The 18,785-nt window shown below is 53.0% G+C and overlaps 1 protein-coding gene across 9 annotated transcripts in view; it reads left to right on the forward strand.

The window, feature by feature from the left end:
- DAB2IP (DAB2 interacting protein) overlaps positions 1-18,785 on the forward strand; it is a 186,799-nt gene that overhangs the window by 91,333 nt on the left and 76,681 nt on the right. For all 9 annotated transcript variants that reach the window (XM_030919959.1, XM_030919963.1, XM_030919965.1 and 6 more), the window contains exon 3: positions 10,020-10,153. In XM_030919959.1, coding sequence (XP_030775819.1) covers positions 10,020-10,153 — 134 coding nt within the window. The remainder of the gene's footprint in view (positions 1-10,019; positions 10,154-18,785) is intronic.

Genomic DNA, 18,785 nt, shown 5'->3' on the forward strand with positions numbered 1-18,785 from the left:
CTGGGTTGCAGAGTGAAACTCCGTCTAAAAAAAAAAAAAAAAAAAAAAAAAGTAAATGACCTTTAAAGAAAAAAAGAAACTGACCTTGACTCCACCCCATACTCTACCCCATACCCAAGGGCCTTCTGAGGCCAGGACTTCCCAGGTGAACCTTGGCCCGCAGATGGTAAATCACCCAGGAGGAGAAATAGCCTATAAAATCCTCTCCCAAAACGGTGCATTTTGTATTCTGTAGTGAAAAGGGCTTTTAAGAGCACTGCTTACTCGGGTGGATTTATGGAGTTTCCCCCGCCCCTCCCTCCCACTAGTGGTTACTGGTCCTCAGGCCTGGAGCTCCCTGGGGTCCTGTTGTTTCCTTGGCCATTCTTGGTCCAGGGAGAGAAATAAGATAGCACCTCTTTCCTGCCTTGCTGCCCTGGGGGCCACCCGGGCCAGCTGGGTGCCTGGAAGTGCAGGGGGATCCTACCCAACTGAAGCTCCCTGTGGCCCAGCACAAGTCTGTAAGTCCCACAATTAGTGCCCCTTTGTCCCCAGAAGATTCCCCCCATGTGTTGTCACCTGCAAATGGGTCACCAGGGAGGCACACCCAAACTGGAAAGAATTTAGAGATCAGCTAGACTAATCCCTGCATTATACAGCAGGGAAACTGAGTCACAGAGCAGCTTAGGTGCTGGCTCAGCGCCTCAGTCCGAAAATGGGATTACATGAGAGCTTTAGCTCTGGAGCAGCCTGTCTGTGTTGAACCCAGCTCTGCCACTTCCTGGCTGTGCGGTGCTGTGCAAATTAGTTGCCCTTTCTGAACTTCTGTTCTCCCATCTGCACACTGGGTTGTGAGAATTAAACAAGAGAAGTCATGGGAAGCTCTAATACAGTGCCTGAAGCTTAGTCAGGGCTTACTAAATACATCTGACTAATTCTCAGCAGCATGTTGGAAGAGCCTTCATTAGTATTAATAGCAGAGCTGGGTTTTGACCCCAGAGTTGTAGACTCCAAACGTGGTTTTCTTGCCACTCATGCAGTGCACAGAGCACAGGATAGGGGAGTTTTGCTGGGGAATGAGCACTAAAGTCAGCAAGTGGCCCCGGGAGGACTGGCTGGGACCTCAGTGATAGGGCATGGGGGCAGGCGGAGAAAGTATAGACCCTGCTGCAGGGGTGTAACCGCCTGGTGGAATCGGCTTCCTTGCAGCCACGTGGCCCTGGGTGTCCAACTCCCCACCCCATCCCACGGCCAGGGCTGACTGAGAGCTTAAAGAGGTGATGAGGTGTTTGTAGCCATCCAGACCTCTGGGACAGGCTTATTATGCTAAGGCAAGTGCCAGCTGGAGGATTTATGGGACAATGAGTCACTCCCTGGCCGCTCTGGGTTGTCACATCCCAAGCTGAGATCTTCGGAATGGGTAACTGGTTTCAGTTCGCTGATGCCTGCCCAATGCTGGGCACTGGCAGATACCAGGAGGGCCCTGCTGACATCCTCAGCTCCCTTCCCAACTTCACCTTCACCCTCTTCAAATCTGGGCTCTCCTCTTTTTCCTCCGTTAGATTCTCAGTGTTCCTTAGGGTTCCCCTTTACTTGGGTGTCCTCTGCACTGGGGAGGGGATTATAAGCCCAGGCTCAGGTGGTGGTGTGTAACTGGGAGGCTAGAGGGACCTGTGATAACTCTAGGGGCCTCCCTGGGCAGCCAGACTCCCCACTGTCCTACCTCTACACCTCTGCTTATGCTGTGAGTCTGCCTGGAATGCCTGTATGCGGCTATCCTGTCCCAGCTAATCTCCGCAAGCCTACCTGCTGTCCCACCTGCTGTCCCACCTTCAGTGTTTCTAAAATGCTGTCAAAAGCTGCCTCCTCTAGCAAGTCTGCCCAGATTGCTTCCACGTGAAATCCTTTCAAAAAGCCCCGCAGAGCACTTTCTCTCTTTCCTTTTATATCATTAAATATTTGTGAATTCATTCAGGAAATATTGAGAGGATAGCTGCCAGGTATCCAGCACTGGAGACCCAGGTTGCCATGGCCCCTGCTCTGGAGGCTTTACAGTCCAGTATGGGTGGGGATGCACTAAACAAACACACTCATAATTACAACTGTGGTAAGTCTACAGGGAGACCTGGCCTAGGGTGGGGACATCGGGGGATGCCTCTAAGGGAAAGACTGAGGAGGTACCTTAATGGTGTGGAGGGTCTTCCTTCCCAGGCAGGAGGAACAGCCCAGGCCCTTCTGGCTAATGGCTGGGCTGGTCTCTGGTGGTCAAAGGAAGTGATAAATGAAAGTGATCATGACAGCAATTCCAGCAGTTCGTGTTTATTGTATGCAGGGAAATGGGCTAAGTTTCTTCCATGCATGATCTCATTGCATCTCCACAACCACTTTGTCCTCATTTTACAGAAGAGGACACAGGCATAGAAGGTTAAGTCATGAGCCCAAGGCCCCATAGCCATTAAGTGGTGGAATCCCCTGCTCTCACCCTCTTCCAGGGGAAGTATGAAAATTATTTACATTTTACCTGGGGATTCCTAGAGATTGAATTACCCTTAGGACCTAAAGAGGTGTGTCAAACGGTGGAATTTTAGCTGTGCTAACGGGCAGAAGGAGAAATGTTTAGGGCAGGGACCTTCAACTCTTGCCAGGGAACAGAACTCTAAAAGCCACATGTTCAGGGAGCTGTAAAGACAAGCTTTCTGAGTGTGAGAGGAGCAAACAAGTTGTTGTCCTCAAAGACTGCCAGAAAGTGAAGCCCTGCGAGAAAAGCAGAGGGGGTTATCTTGGAAGCTGTTAAGAGCTGTTTTCTTGCCTTGGTCCTGAGATCTGGGCTCCCAACTCTGGAGCTTCCTGGGCCACTTGCCCTTCCTTTCCTGGTTGTGAATTTGAGCACATGTGGGCCAGTGTGTTTAGTTTGTGTGTCTGCACAATTCTGCAGGTGCCTGATGATAGCTGAGTACATGTGTATATTTATGGGCTTGTTTCAGTGTATTTGTATTTTGGCTTGTATGTTTCATGGCTGTGTATGTGTGTATTCGTGTGTGTGCTGATCAATGTGTATGTGTTTGTGTGTGTCTGTATGTGTGGTGGTACCGGGGTACTTGTATGCTTACACATGCATTTCTTTGGGGGATGCCTTGCCTGTGTGTATTTGTATGCATGCCTGTCCTAGCACTTGTGTATGTTTCTGTCCCTGTATATTTCTCTAAGTGAACATGTTTAAGTGTGTTTTTCCAGGCAATATTTTAACTCAACAGTGACCCTGGAGTGTCAGGGTCCAGCCCCTTCCTGGGGCTTCCCCGAAGGCTCTCAGGGCCTATGAATTGGTTTTCTTTGTATGACTTAAGTAGTCTGGCTACCTTCTCCAGGCGGCATATGTGGCGATCTCACTGGTATGAGATTGTGGAGGATTCTGTGGGCATAGGGTGGCCTGTGAGTAGGTGGCCACCAGGAAGGCGCTAACTTAATCCCAGTTTAAGATGCTTCCCCTCTTTTGCCTGTCACAGTGTCTGACATTCCACCATTAGTGAGTCATTCTCCAGCTGGGACCCTCTTTGATGGTGCATACCCTTGAGGGGAGGAGGCCAGAGAAGCTGGGCAGCCTCCTGAGGGTAGAGACCCGGGAACAGGGAAGGGGAGGGCAGGAGGAATGGCACATCCGAAGGATTCAGGCAAAGCCAGAGAATTCCCTGATGCCATTGGTGCCAAGCCTGGGGCGGGCCAGGCAGCTGCTCTGACTTTATAGGATCATCAAATATCAGCGCTGGAAAGGAGCTTGGTGATCACCCAGTCCAGCCCCTCGTATTGCAGATGGGAAGACTGTGGTCCAGAAAGAGGAAGTGAGGGCAGCCTGTGAAGTTCTTGAAGCATGGATGCTGAAGATGCAAAGAGCACTGGACAAGGAGCAGGGGACCCAGGTTCTAATGGCCCCGACTGGTGATGCTGGGCAGGTCCCACTGCCATCTGGGCCTCAGATTTCTCCTCAGTATCACCAGCCTGGCTGCCCTCTGTGGGCCCTCCTGGCTCTCACCCTGTGACTCTGGAAGCAGGACCCCCACTACCCCCAGCCCTTTTCTAGTGCCCCCACCAGCCTGCTGCAGTGTCAGGTCAGCCCGCCAGCCCGTGCGCTCAGTGTTTCTCCCCTCCTGGAGCTGAGAGAGGTGGCAGGATCTGGATGGGATCTTCTCCCCTTCCTGTTTATTTAGATGTGCTTTTGGCATTCGGGCAAAGCCCCAGAAAGATACTGAGAGACATGCCTGTCAAAATAGTCTCTCTTCTCCAAGGCTCTCTCTTTGGGGATGGGCCTTAGAAACAGTCATGGGAGGAGCCAGGCCTGGGCGGAGGGAGGGCCCACAGGGTTCTGCCTCCATCCTGAGTACTGTCTTGGGGTTCCCCAGTGGGCAGCTGAGGGCTCAACGGGCGACAAAGTTCTGCCAGGCCCGCCTGCCCATCTGCAGCAGCCCAGGTTTATCTGTTGAAAGGGGAGAGAGTGATGAAGACAGGCCTGGAGGAAGAATGCAAGGACAAATAGATGTTGGGCTTGGGGGAAGGAAGCTGCCCTTGATTGAGCACCTACTTTGTGCTAGGCATGTTGCTCAGTTAGTGCTTGGTATTCAGGTGAGAAGCAGTTTCTTTGATACCATTGGTGACAAGGGGCTCCCGGGTGTCTAGGTGATGGCGCTGAAATGCAGATCCCTGGTTCCCTAGGGACTGCCTCCTTGGCTGGGAGTGAGGCACAGACAAGGACAGCACTGAGCAAGGTTCTCCTCCGTGGGTGTGGGGAACCTCCAGGTATTCACTGGGAGCCCCTGTGTGACAGCTCTGCACTCAGGGTGTGAGCGGGTCTCCCTTTCTTCCCTCCCACCTTGGCTTTGGTCCCTGAGGCCTAGTACAGTGCCTGGGGCTGAGCGTGGGGAGGATGATCAGAGCTGTCCATTCTGTTTCCCTATATGGAGGAGTCCCCACGCTGCCCATCCCAGGGGCCAGAACTCTCTTGGTTATAGTCCCAGCTCTGTCACTTTCAGCAGGTGACTTAACTTCTCTGAGCTTCCATTTCCCCACCCAGAAATCCAAAACATCCTGAATTCTGAAGCCCTTATCCTCCCAGGGATTCCTGATAAGAGGCATTGGGCGCTCCTAGGCATCCTCTCCTATGGTGGGGGTGACTCATCAGAACAGAAGCTTGATTGCTGGTAATATATCATCATCATCACGTGGAATTCATTGAAATGAGTAAATGAAGAAATCACGTATCTTGAATTCTGAAAGGCCTTTGAAAAAGTCGTTCAGGACCTTCTGGAGAAGGAACAGGGTTGTGGGCCAGATGTCAGGATGGTGGTGAAGTGGCAGGAACTGGGGTAGGAGAGCATCTTAAGAACTTGGGTCCTTCCAGCCAGAGACCCCCAGGCCTCTGACCCCCACTCAAACTGCCCTGTGCTTTGGTCAGTGATATGATGGAAGCCTAGGGCCTAAAGGATCAGCTGGCATAGGAAGGATGTCCAGATGGGCAGTGGGCCATCCACAGAGAGGGGTGAGGGCTACATAGCTATCCACACCCAGCCATCAGGGAATGAGCTGGGGAGGTGGCACCAGGCAGCAGCCTTGTGCAAAAGCCCTGGGGCCTTAGTTGACCTCAGCGCCATGGCACAGCTGCCTGACAAGTAGACGGGGACATGGGCTGCCTTAATAGAGGCAGAGTGCCCCATCTGGGGAGGGAGCCTCGGGTCCCCGCGGACTGTGTAAGCTGCTCGCTGAGCTTTAGACATCAGTCCTTGCTCTAGTGAATGAAAGCTGAGGCCTCCACCTGAGCAGCCCTGCCCGCCCGTGCACTTTGGATGTCGGGAGTCTCTGTGAGGTTGCTTTAGGAAAAAAAAAAAAGTTCTTGTTTAAAAGAGTTCAAAACTACCAAACTTGGATGACATTCTGTGGCTCCAGAATCATTTTGCAAGCATGTTCATTCATGTCTCCATCCCCCGCTGCCGGACAGCCCGCAGGCTCCTGTCTGGAAAGCCCAGACAGTCTCCCACCCTTGGTGGTCATTTACCCACTGGGGCAAAAAGAGGTGGTGGTACTCAGCCAACATCAGTATTGGTTGCAATAAACCTACTACTGTGTGTAGTTGCTTAATAGTTACTGCCTTTCTGGCGACATCGTACTTCATTTCATCCTTCCCAGGGTCCCATAAAGTAGGTATCATCATCAGTTTATTTTACACATAGGGACACTGAGGCTCAGAGAGGGCCAGTAATCGGCCCACAGCTTGTCTGAATGAAGATTTGAGGCCAAGCGATGTGAGAAGGCTAGAGCTGTCCAGTGAGAATGGTCAGCAAGGGTGGGCTCCTGTGGTCCAGGGCCATCTGCAGAAGTGGGATACAGCCAGGCCTTAGGGAGTGTGGCTAGGGGGTCAGAGTCTGTCAGTGGGCAACGGAGTGATCATGGGGACCACCTGTAATCCTTGCAGATGAGCTAGGCCCAATACATGTCACTACAAACGGAGTGTTTTAACAGTCCTGTACATGTATATGGGAATTTCACGTAGCTTTTGTTGAGCACTTACTGTCTGCTACACTCTGAGCCTACAGCTTTATCAGCTTTTTTTTTTTTTTTTTTCCAAGATGGAATCTTGTTTTGTCACCCAGACTGAAGTGCAGTGATGCAATCTTGGCTCACTGCAACCTCCACCTCCTGGGTTCACGTGATTCTCCTGCCTCAGCCTCCCGAGTAGCTGGGATTACACGCTTGTGCCACCACACCTGGCAAATTTTTGTATTTTTAGTAGAGACGGGGTTTTGCCATTTTGGCCAGGCTGGTCTTGAACTCCTGACCTCAGGTGATCCACCTGCCTCTGCCTCCCAAATTGCTGGGATTACAGGCGTGAGCCACCGTGCCTGGCAGCTTTATCAGCTTTCATCTGCCAGTTTAATCCTCACTGCAGCCCCCCCATCCATTTCACAGAGAGGCAAGGGGCCTTAACTGTCTTCTTTTGCAGTGAGGGGTGTGTGGAGCTGGGTTTGACTTGGTTCTTAGCCACTGGGCTGTCAGCGGGCTCCACTGCGGTCCCGGAAAGTGGGTATCAATAACCCTGTTTGACTGAATGATTTGCCAACTGCCCCTCAATTAAACGTTGTCTTGGGTCTAGAATAAGAGTTTCTGATCTGAAGACCAGTCAGCCCCTCTTCCCAAGTTTGAGGCTGTAGCTGCCTCCAGAAATCAAGTCCCAGGAGTTGCCTCTGAAGGGACAGCAGAAAAGGTTTGCCTCCCTTCATCTGGCGATGACGGAGAGGACGCCCTTGGCCCTCCACCCCCATGAAGGAGAGCAACAAGCTGTCTGGCTGGGCAGAGCAGAGGACTGGAGTCCGTGGTCCTTGATTAACCTTGCTTTGTGACCTTGGGGAAGTCCCTTCCCTACTCTGGTCCCCAGTCACCCTGTAATGCAGCCTTTGCATCTGAGTCCCCTTTTGGTAGTGGCTTTCCAAGATGATGAGTATTTGTTAAGCCTGTCATATGCAGGGTCCTGAGCTGAGTTATCTGGGGGACACAGGTCTCTAGGTGGATGTGTGATATGATGTGTGGGTGGGTCAATGGGAACACTCTCTGTTCCCTGGAAGAATCTCTTTTCTCATGATCTGAGCTCCCTGACCTCTTGAATATCCATACACTGCTCACTCCATAATGTTCATGGCTATCTTTGCTACTGTGTCTAGCACAGAACGGCTCTCATTAAGGTGAAAGAGTGAATATGACAGGGTATTAGGAGTCCCCAAGGTCATTGTCAGTTTGGGTGGGGGAGGTACCATTCTGAGTAGGCTTTAAGGAGGAGGCTGCTTGTCAGAGGAACATTAAGTAGAGTCACAGGGGGTGGAGTGGGGAAGAGGAAGTAGCACATGTGCATCAAACCTCCTAGAGGGGAGAAAACTTTTTTTTTTAACTCAGAAATAGGATAAAGCCATCAATATTGCTCCAGAATGAGCTACATAAATTGTGAAACATGCTTCTTTGTTCTTCGTACCTCAAGATTGCAAAAACTGTGAAATTTTCATCAGTGTAGAAAATAAAAACCAAGAAAAAGTACAAGCCCATTGGTATAACTTGCTTGACCACAACCCCTGGGAGAAGAGAACCCATCCGAATTAGCCAGGTGCAGCCCCCTCCCCTATACCTGGCAAGAGGTGGAGGTTGGGAGAGCTCAGAGCTCACGCAGAGGTGCAGGCCTCTGCCTCCATGCCGTGTGTCCCAGAGAGCCTAGTGCTCCCCTGACCTGCCACCATTTGTGGTCCCTCTGCATTAAGCCTTGCCTTGTCTATGGGTCATGCCTCTGGAGAAGAGTCCCTCCTGCAGCCCCTAATACCTAAGAGATATTTGTGGCAGCTGATTAGAATATCCTGATGGATAATTCCAGGCTTCAGAGGTGAGGGGCATTTGGACTCCATTGCCTGGGATGGCCTTCTGGTGAGGTAGTATTTCAGCTGGGCCTCTAAGGACGTGCAGAATCCCAACAGGTGGCCACAGGGATAGTTCTCCTGTGGATATGAAAGGGTGAGGAAGAAGGAAAAGGCAGAGGGAGAAAGATAGGAAAAGAGAAATCTTGAAAGCTCTCGAATTAGCCAGGCCCAGAAGCCGGGTGTCCTTAGGTGAGTCATTTTACCTGTCTGAGCAAGCCTCTTCATTTGCAGAGAATGTTTTTCTGTCATTTTCTGTCCGTGAGGGTGATGTGAGATGACTTGTACAGCACATGTTTGACCTTCTCATGTTGAAGATGGACAGATGCAGCCCAGGGCCTGTGGCAAACATCCACTGCTCCTCTTGGACACAGAGAGGGCTGCCAAACTGACACTTTATTTTGGGATGGATGGAATGTGGTATTTGGATTATGTACATTAACCTCAAATTAAATTAATATCCCACTTGCAACCTGGAGTTGAGACTGAGGTGGGTGAGCCCCCAGAACCCCCCCTCCTTAGAGGGCTCCACCTCCTCCAGTTTTCCTCTCCCTCAAGCTTCCTGTAGGTTCCAAGCCTGGCAGGACCCAGGCTGTGTCCCCTGGGGCCCCCACATCTATCCTGTCACCTGTAAAGGGAAGATTGGTTCGACCTGTGTGTATTGAACGCCTGTCTCCTCTGTCTCTTCCATCAGACCAGGAGCTCTTGGGATGGGGGAGGTGGGGGATTAAGCTCTATTCTCAGTCAGTGCAACCTGGTAGGTGGATAAATGGCCTGAATAAGGTTCCCCAAATCTTGAAGCTTTTAATGGGGATACTCAGCAAACCCTTCAGCTCATCGGGCCCCTCCCTGAGCTGGGCGCTAAGTATCTCTTCCCCAAGATGGTTGTCCTTGCTGGGGTACCTACAACGGTTCCAGGCAGGGGCCCCACCCTGACATCAAGCGACTGCCGCTGTGGGAGGGAAAGTCGCCTGGGATCCGGGTCTAGGTGGCCAGGGCACTGCCAGGCGCAGGCCAGCCGGCGCCTCAGCCGACCACGCGCCCGCTCTCATCGGTACCACCGGGGGCTGAGAGCAGCGACCTCGCAGCGGAGGAAGGTGCTTTGTCAATCCCCGACGGGGTAGGGGGCGTGGATTCCTCCTGGTGGGTGGTGGGGGGGGTGTGACCTCGCTCAGGGAGGACAAGCTTGGAGGCGGCGGGGAAGTGAGTGGGGCGGCCGGCCCTGGCGTTCCCCAGGGGTCTCCGCCCCTCCGCAGCCCCGCCCCCTCGTCCCGGTACTCCCCCTCGCCCCGACGCCCGGGGGGCTCGGGCAGCCTCGGCCGCGGTCGGCGCGGCTCGGCTCGACGTCGCCATGGCAACAGCGGCTTAGGGGGCGGGGGCGACGTGGCGGGCGGGGTGGGCTGGGCCGCGCTGCGCGGGCCGGGCCGTCGGCGCTCGGTCGGCGGGCGGGCGGCGCGGGCCGCGAGCTGCTGGGGCCGAGCCCGAGCCCGGCCCGCCCTCGGCCGCGCGGCCGCCCAGCAAGGGTGCGGGTCCCGCGCGGGTCCCGGCCCGTTGCCGCCGCGTTAACCCCGCCTCCCCTTCCCCTTCTTGTCGCCCCGTGCGCAGGGCTTCCTCAGCCGCCGCCTCAAGGGCTCCATCAAGCGCACCAAGAGCCAGCCCAAGCTGGACCGCAACCACAGCTTCCGCCACATCCTGCCGGGGTTCCGGAGCGCCGCCGCCGCCGCAGCGGACAATGAGAGGTGAGCCTGCCGCCGCCGCCCGGTCCCCCCGCGCCGCCGCCCCGGGCTGCGCCCCTGAGGGCGCGGGGACAAAGCGGGAGCCCGGCCCGGGACGAGCCACATGGGGGAGGGGACCCCACGCCGCCTGCCGGGAACTTGTGGGGCCACCTCGGCGGCACTGGGGGGCCCGAGGGGAGGACCCTGCGCCTCCCTCCGGGGTGAGGAGAGGAGAGCAGAGGGTGCCTGCGGCAGCCCCGGGCGAGGCCGGGCGCGAAGTGCCCTCGCGGGGAAGTCCTGCCTCGCCTGTCCGAGGTGGGCATTGTTTCCCGGGCCGTGCGGTGCCCGAACCGGGGACGGAAGTGGCTCCTCCGCCCCCAGGACCCATCCCCCTGCCTCAGGAGCCCCTGGGTATCAGATACAAAAGGCATTTTCGGCCAGGTTTGGCCGAGACCGGGCACTGCTGGTGGTGAGGGGAAGGGTGAACATCTGGAGGGGAGGAGCAGGGGGCTGGGCTACTTAGGGGGCACATCTGCCCTAAGTAGGGCGCGTGCTCCGCTGGGGGCCGGGGCTAGCAGAGCGGGCAGTGCCCAGGCCCTGAGCTGGGGTCACAGCCTGAGGCTGGGGAGCCAGGGCCGCCTCCTCTCCAGCCTAGGCAGCTGCTTCCCTCCCTCCCTCACCTCTCCACTCTCAGGGGTGTCTCCTGCTTTCTGTTTCCTTCTCCCTGGGCCAGCCGGGAGCAGGTGTGGAAATTCCGCGGGGAGGTGGCTGGTGGGGCAGAAGGGGAGAGGGAGGAGGAGGAGGTGGTTCAACCTGCTGGGGAGACGCTGGCAAGGGAGCGGGCTTCAGCTCGCAAGGGCAAGCCATCCTGTCCTCCAGGGGGCACTGGGCGGACACAGCCTCTCAGGGCCCAGGTCCTCCTCGAGCGGTGCCAGCCACAGGCACCTTTCCACTTAGGCACAGACATGGTGATGGATTCCGGTGCCAGTTAGAACGTGTCCCTGCCCAGCCTGTGGAGGTGAAAGTACGGGCAGGCACCGAGGAGTCTTTTCAGTATTTAGCCCGAACATCTCAGACCATTGGCATCTGCCTTCGTAGGGCTGTGTCCGTGTTGGCACTCCCTGTAGGGGAGGCATAGGTAGCATGAAAATATCTCTCCCCTACCCCTTGGTTCTAGCAGGCAGAGGAGTACAAGTTATAGCCCAACTCCTGCCCAAGGTTGAGTGACTGTTTAACTGACCCCTAGCATCTTCCTGGAGAGTAACACTCCCACCTCCCAGTAGAATGGCTAGACCTTTAATTTCCATCGGCCCAGAGCTGCGCTCTCCAGTACATCCTCACCACTGCCTGCAGCTGGTTTCCTACCCCAGCTGCCAAGCCCAGCCTGAGGCGGGACCCTCAACCTTTCTCTGATGGCTCTGGTGCCCCAGGGGACCAGGCGTGCCCTGGCAGGAAGATGCAGCCAGGCCAGAGCTCAGCGCTGGGTGCAGTCACTGCGTTTTTGAAAATCTCGCTTCCCATCTTTGTTATTGTCTGGGCGGAAGGCCACCCGGTTTGCTGCCTTCCTCCCTCCGCCCGGCCCCTGCCTTCGGCTCTCTTCCCCAGGAACATGCCCTTCTCTGCGCTTTCCTTGGCGGGGGTCAGGACCCTCTGCACCCGCATGCGGGGGCTTGTGTACGTACCCCCTTTTGTGTGCATGTGGTGGTTGTCCGGGGAACAGGAGAGAGAGCAGGCAGTCCGGCCTCAGAGTGTCTGCTCTCCCGGGAGCAGGCGGCATGCATGTCATGTTTACCTCCTTACAGCGGGAAGCCTGTACCCTGCCAAGTGCTGGCTGGCCACCCTAGCCAGAGGTCAGGGCATGGTCGAGACGACCTCCTGCAGGTCTTGTCCTGCTTGGCCTCAGGTCAGCCTTGCCACATGCTGAAGGGGCACAGAGTGGGGGTTGGGAGTGAAACTACAAGCCTGTTTCTGGAAACGGTAGGAAACAGTAGCGGTTGGAGCAGAATGTCACTGGCAGCGGTGTGGAATTGTCTTTTTAATTTTCTATAAACAAAATCTGGCTTGGTGGCTTCTCTGGCACAGCAAGGGAGCCTAGATTTCCCATGGACAGGCAGAAAGACTGGGTTTGAAATCCCTCTACCCAGCCTTGGAGCTGAAATAGGCTTTCCCAGGACTGGGGTCTCCTGATTTGCTGCTTTGCTTAGGAATAGATTCGTCGGCTGCTGCTGGGATGGATGGGCAGAAATTTCTCTGGGGCTGTCCCTGGAGTCATCCTATTTGGAGTTCAGTGAGTAAAAACAACTATGGTGACCCCACCCGCCCCTCCAGCTCATGGCCAAACCTGGATGAGTGGAGCGGTACCTCTCCCTGCTCTGATGTAGTGTGGTTGTGCTGTTGAAGGCTGGGAGGGCAGGACGGGCTGCCTCTGGCTTGGCTTAGCAGCGAGGAAGAGTTGTGTCCTGGCTCCATGGGACCCCCACTGGCTGCCATGTCTCTGGCTGGGGAGAGGGTAAGTGCCAAGACGCTAGCCTCAGTGAATGGGTGGGGACAGGAGTGGGAGGGAGGGTGGGGGCTTCTAGGTGGTCAAGCCGGAGCCCTGGTCCCCATGGCCTTCCAATGTAGATGAGTGGCACGGGGCACTCTGGGGTGGCCACTTGAGTTCTGACTTTGGATGAATCTGGTTTATATGGCTGCTGAAGAGGCTTTGTTGAATGCTGTCTGTGTGCTCCAAAAGCTGCTGTGTTGGGGAGGTGGTTTTTTTGCGCTGGAATTCTCTCATCTGGAGGTTGGAAACCAGTTGGTTCTGTGCTGGGATTTTTTTGGCTCCCTGGAAAGGGAGTTGGTTTCAGGGGTGGGGATGCCAAACCTGGCTGGTTGGGATTAAGGGTTGCTATCTGGTTGTGAGGCTGGGGTCAGGCCAGGCAGGGCTTGGTGGGCACAGCTGGGCTCTGGGGGCTGGGGGCTGTAGGACAAGCTTGAGTCTTCGGACTTAACTCTTCTGAAACAGCCTCTAGGGAGGTTGCCAGCTGGTCTCCACAGTCTCTGGGTCTCTCAGACACTCATTTCTTCTTCGGAGGCTTTGGCAATAAGCACCAAGGACAGGTGATCATTTCTCCTGGATAACAGAAATACATGCTACTTGGAGCGCTTTCCAGGTGAAAGGTGTGCTGGCAAAAGCATTTTCATTTTGCAGACTGCAAATGCTGCCGCTTCATTTACGGGGCTGTTTTAATGTTGGTAAAAGTGATATAGAGGATGTGGTTCTGCCAGCCCAGAGGATAATTTCCAAGTCATTCATTTATTTATTAATGTTACTGAGGATCTAGGAGGGTCAGCTGGCAATATTATGCTTTCCTCATTCCTTGTCTTTCCTGATGTTGTTTCTTTGTGACTCTAGCCCTCCACACCTGCTGGGAATGTGTCTCCTTTGGCATGCTACCTGTCTAAACGTACACAGTAGTTATCTAAATCGTCTGTACCCCCATCAAACTCTTCCCAGTCATCCTGGTGCAGAGCTTAGCTCATAAACGCAGGCAGCTCTGGTGCAGGAAGGCAAGGCTGCTATGTGTGGAGTTAGGGATCGATTCCCCCTTCCAGAGTATGTGTGTGCTGGCTGGTGTTCCCACACCTGAAAGTTGCTAATGGTGGAATTCCAAATGATATGGGACTAGGGAGGGAGATACAGTACTTGGATGTTGGGAATGGCAGCTTCCAGGGACCCTCACCTGGACCTGAGTAGGCAGGAATCAATTCTGCCCCTTGTGGTGAGACAGTCCCTGGAGGAGGGAGCGTGAGGAAGGTTGATGAGGAACAGGGGAAATGGAAGTTAGGGTCTATTTTCCTGCTTTGGTTGCTGACAGTAGGTGCAGGCAAGGCTGGGCATCCATGTCTGGTGTTTCTTGCCCTTGTTCTCTCCCCTAGTATAGACAGGGAGGGCCTGGTCCTTTTTCTTTGGACTAGTCTGTCTAGTGTGGTGATGTCAAGATGATAGTGCAGTTTAGACAATTGCCAGGAGTAGTGGGATGCATGTGATCTTTGGATTTGAAGCCAGGCATTCCTGGGGCAAGTCACATAACCTTTCGGAGCCTCAGTTTGCTCATCTGCAGAATGGGCATGATGATAATCATGTCGTTGAAGACATTAACATTAATACATTTAGCACACTTTTCATAGAAATTGTCCGGTTCAGTGCTGTTTCCTTAGCATTTAACACTGGGTCTTGCACATTTCTTAAATGTTTCTAAAATTTAATTAATGCGTGAAAGAGGTTAGATTAATATGTCATAGGTTTTCAGTTAATATTGGTAAGTTTAAGTCACCTCATCTTGGTAAGCCTCAGTTTTCTCATCCACAGTGTGGGAATAATCAGCAATCATGTGGCCTCATCCTGAGGTTCAAGAGATAATAGATGTTGCTGTGCCTGGTAAGGTGAATCGAGCTGTAAGAAGGATCGCTATTGCCTTAAACATAAGAAACAGCCATTATTACCTAGGGCACAAGACATTTTCCTAGGGATTCCTGCCTACACCTGGGAAAGCAAAGCTCTCATGTATGTTTTAATAATCAGTTTTAAAAGTTCATTGTTCCATCTTCTGTTTGGGTCATACTTGTTTTTAATCACTTAGGCATTTAGGTTATGTCTAGTTTTTCTTGATTAAAAATGACACTGGGATTTAAATCCTTGAATATGTATCTTTGCCTACGTTTCTGATTTTTCCCAAAGGATAAAGTCTTAGGAAACAGAATTACTAGGTCAAAAAATATGAATAGTTTGAGGTTTTTCTTAGAAAAATGTCACCCACTGAAAACCTGTAATAATTCATACCCCTCCCCAGTGATTTTTGAGAGGGCTCACCTGTTTCTTCACACCCTTCAAAACATTGGATGTCATCAATAAAACAGTCTTTGTCATTTGGATAGGCAGAAAAAGGGCATTTTTAAAATTATTTGCATTCATTTGCTTGTTGGTGATTGAATAGTGGTTTCCTGAGTTTCATGGCCAGTGGCAGTGCTTCTTTTGAGACTTGTCTATTCCTGTCCTTTGCCTGAGTGTTCTGACAAGCCTTTTGCAGGATTCTTGGTTTCCCTGTTTGGTCTTCCTCAGCTTGGAGAGGTCCCATGTAGGTGGATCCTGTATGTTGAATAAGCCTCTGCCTTCCAAGAGATATGACGGGGAACTCATTAATTACCTGCAAGGAAGGCTCACCTGGCTCTCCCCTCCTCCTCACCCTCCCTTCTTCTTTCGTCCTCTCCTCCCTTCCTCTCCATAAGGAAATCAGGTTTAATTCCTAATCCCATCATTCATAAGGAGGCCCTGTATTTACACAGCACTTAAAGAGGTCTTCTGCCCTGTAGGGTAGGTAGGCAGTGAAAGGGTTGTTCTATGGCCAGGAAAACTGAGGCACACAGTCAAAGGCATGGAGATGGGGCCTATGCAGAAGCCAGGCATTAGAACCAGATCCCCTCTCTACTGCAGCATTGTACTTGAGCCCCATGGGCACCTTTGGGGGCAGGGCTGACCAGCACAGGAGCACATAATTCTGAGTCTCATCTCGAGAGAGGAAGGGGAAAGCCACAGAATACGACCTGGACGTATAGAAGAATCAATTTATTTTTTGCTTTCTCATTTTTATAGCCTTCCTTTTAGATCTGCAGCTCCCTCGTGTACCTTCCCAAGATCCGAGCTGGGCAATATTTTTAGGAACGGTGGAAATTAGCTAGTGAGAGTGGGATCAGCGAGGCTGAGGTTTCAAAACCTCAAAGAAAGGCTGGAGAAGCCTTTCTTTGCACAAGCAAATGTATGTGTACGTTTTTTGTATGTGTTGCAAGTGTGCACCTGTCCTCATGAAGTGGTGTGTACATTATATGTTAATGTCCTTGTACATGTTTGTGCATTTAATTGAGTTAATACAGGTGAAGTATTTGGAACAGTGCCTGGGGCACATCATATGGGGTGAGACTGTATAAAGTAGCTGTTTTTGGAGGCCAAATACAGGCAATTACATATATGATTCAATCTGTGTGTTCATTATAAGTGTTGTCTACTATTGTTATTATCGTGTGTTTTCTTCTTGGGTATACATCTAGCAGTTGTTTGTACATGTCTGTGTACGTATACCCTGTTGTACCCATGTGTGTAGTATGTTCTCTGAGCACTCACGTGCATCCCTGTGTGCATGTGTGCACTTTCTGTCTGGGTGCATGGACACTGAGGTGGCCATTGTGTGAATAAGTACCCCACCTTCTTGGGGAGAATTTCCCAGACAGCAACTCTTTGCCTCCCCTCTCACCTTCAGTTACCAGGCAAAGCTCAGGCCCAGGTGCCAGGCCTGAGGGGTGCTATGGGACTGCTTCCATTCTCCTCCAGGTAGCCCTGCCTATTTCCAAGCCCTGTATTAGAATATGCAAATCGACTCTTTAATGCAATTCCTTTGCAAAATATTACTTGAACCAGAAAGTTAATTACCAGGCTCTAATTAATGGCTATTTTAGAAGGCCACATAACAAAACTGGAGGAGATCATAAGAGACCAAAAAGGCAAGAGGGAAAAGCATCCAGCTCCCCCAGCCGGCTTGGTGACTCCTTCCAGGGTGGCAGGTTGTGCTTAGCTTCTCTCTGCTCTGAGCAGCCAGCCCGCTCCCTTGTGGTGATTGGCTGTAGGTGAGTGAAAGCTCCTTTTGCACGAAGAACCTCTGGTGGTTCTAGTCTCTTGGCCATCAGTGCATCCATCTGTGAGGTGTGTCCAGGGCAGCATCTGCCTGGGGATGGGGTGAGAAGGTGTGGATAGCAAGCCTGGGCTGAGGTGGGGCTGTACCAACCTCAGAGCAGCCAGGTGACATGCCCAAGGCCTGGGCTATGGGAGGGACAGTTGCTGACCACTCTGCTTTCCCACCCCTCCAGGGGCCTCTGGGCTACTGCTGCAGGGAAGCTGCCCCCAAGTCAGAGCCTGGGAGCCTCAGGCAGCTTCCCACAGCCAAATCTCCACCAAGGGCCCAACTCCCTCCCCTCTGCTTCTCCCTGAGCTCTCTGTGGCCCATATGTGAGCTTGCTTGCATACACCTTCCTTGGGCTCTTGGTCAGGCCCTGCCTATTTGTGACTATGGGCAAGCCATGGTTCCTCTCTGCCCCTCCTTCCACTCATCCATCAAGAGGAGTGATTGTGCCCACCCACCTATCTCAAAGGACTGGTTGGAAACTCACAGGAGATTATAGTGATGGAAATGATAGGGGAGTTTCCCCTCCCAGCTGGGGTGTGCCTGTGTTACCATCCCCTCCTGAGATAGAGGGCATCTCTGTCCTCTGTGGGCATATGGCTGTCCTCCCTTGTGTATACAGGCCATGCCACCTGCCACCTGGGCATGCACACATGCACGTCCTTGTGGAAGCCACCAGCGTGCAGCAGATGTTCCCTGTGGGCCACATGGGCGATGGGGTGAAAACCTATGGGAGGGAGAGGGAAACGTCCATCCCCACCCACAAAGGTTCCTGGCACCCTGCCTGAGAATTCCTTGGGGGAGAGGTAAGAAGTGACTCCAAGGCTGGAGGTCAGGCCCCATCTTGAGGGCAGGCCAAGGAATAAGACCTCCCTTCCTCCCCTCCCTGTGTCGGCTTAGGAGGCCCTCGTTCTGCCGACCTGTAGGGTCATCCGCTTGTAGACCTCAGCTGATGACTGCCTTGGCGATAGGCTGCTTGGAAGCACTAACAGAGCACTTTGTGCCCTGTGCCAGAGGCATTTAGAGTTGGCCAGTGAATAACTGAATGTGCTTAAATTTTTTAAGAGAGATGGACCAGTGGGCAGCCTCAGACTGTACTTTTTAGAGGTTCCCCAAAAGGCAGCCTGAGTAGGTTTTTGCCACCTCCACCCTTCTGCCGCCCCCCTCAGTTTTCCCATCTCTCAGGTGGGGCTAGTGGTACACTACTGCATCAGATGCTCTGTTGAGTGAGTTACTCCTTGGCACAATGATATCCCATCTCCACTTTTCAGTGGGCAGCCCCCACGGGGGAGCAGAGGAGCCCTTCTCCCTACTGTCCCAGGTAACCATCACCTGCCTGTCGCCCTGACCTTTCTGGAGCAAGCCAGGGCCCTTGTTTTCAGGCTGGGCCTGATTGTAAAAGAGTGCACTGGGGAGAGATAGAGATGGCACCAGGATAGCATGAGCCCTAATTTGATTCGACATTGTCATGGGGAGTTTTCATACCAAGGGCAGTGAATTAGTGTAGTGTCTCCCTGTGCCCACTGACTAAGGGGAAGTTAATTTCATGCTCTGCCTTTTTGACATTCGTAATCAGAACGTGGTATTGCAGCTGCAGATTGTTAACAGGTGAAGGATGTGTGAGCCTCAACAATTACCGTTTCTGGCTGGGGAGGAGATTGATTAATAGATTGTTCCCAGCCCCACCCCCTCTGCTCCTTACTCTCCTTTGTGCTTTCTTTCCCTCTTTCCAACTTCCCCACATTTCATCAGGAAACTAAGTGGCTATGACTAAATCCCTACTCTTGTACTGGAAACCCAGGGCAGAGGAGGACCTGTATGACGAGGAATTGCCTAGGACACCTGATAAAATGCAGATTCTTGGACACCACCCCAGACCTTCTAAATTAGACTCTCTGGGTGGGGTGGTCTTGCCTCCCCAAAGTTTGCTTCTTTTGCAGAGG

This window comes from Rhinopithecus roxellana, chromosome 16 (genome assembly GCF_007565055.1).
Source record: "Rhinopithecus roxellana isolate Shanxi Qingling chromosome 16, ASM756505v1, whole genome shotgun sequence".
Taxonomy (NCBI): domain Eukaryota; kingdom Metazoa; phylum Chordata; class Mammalia; order Primates; family Cercopithecidae; genus Rhinopithecus; species Rhinopithecus roxellana.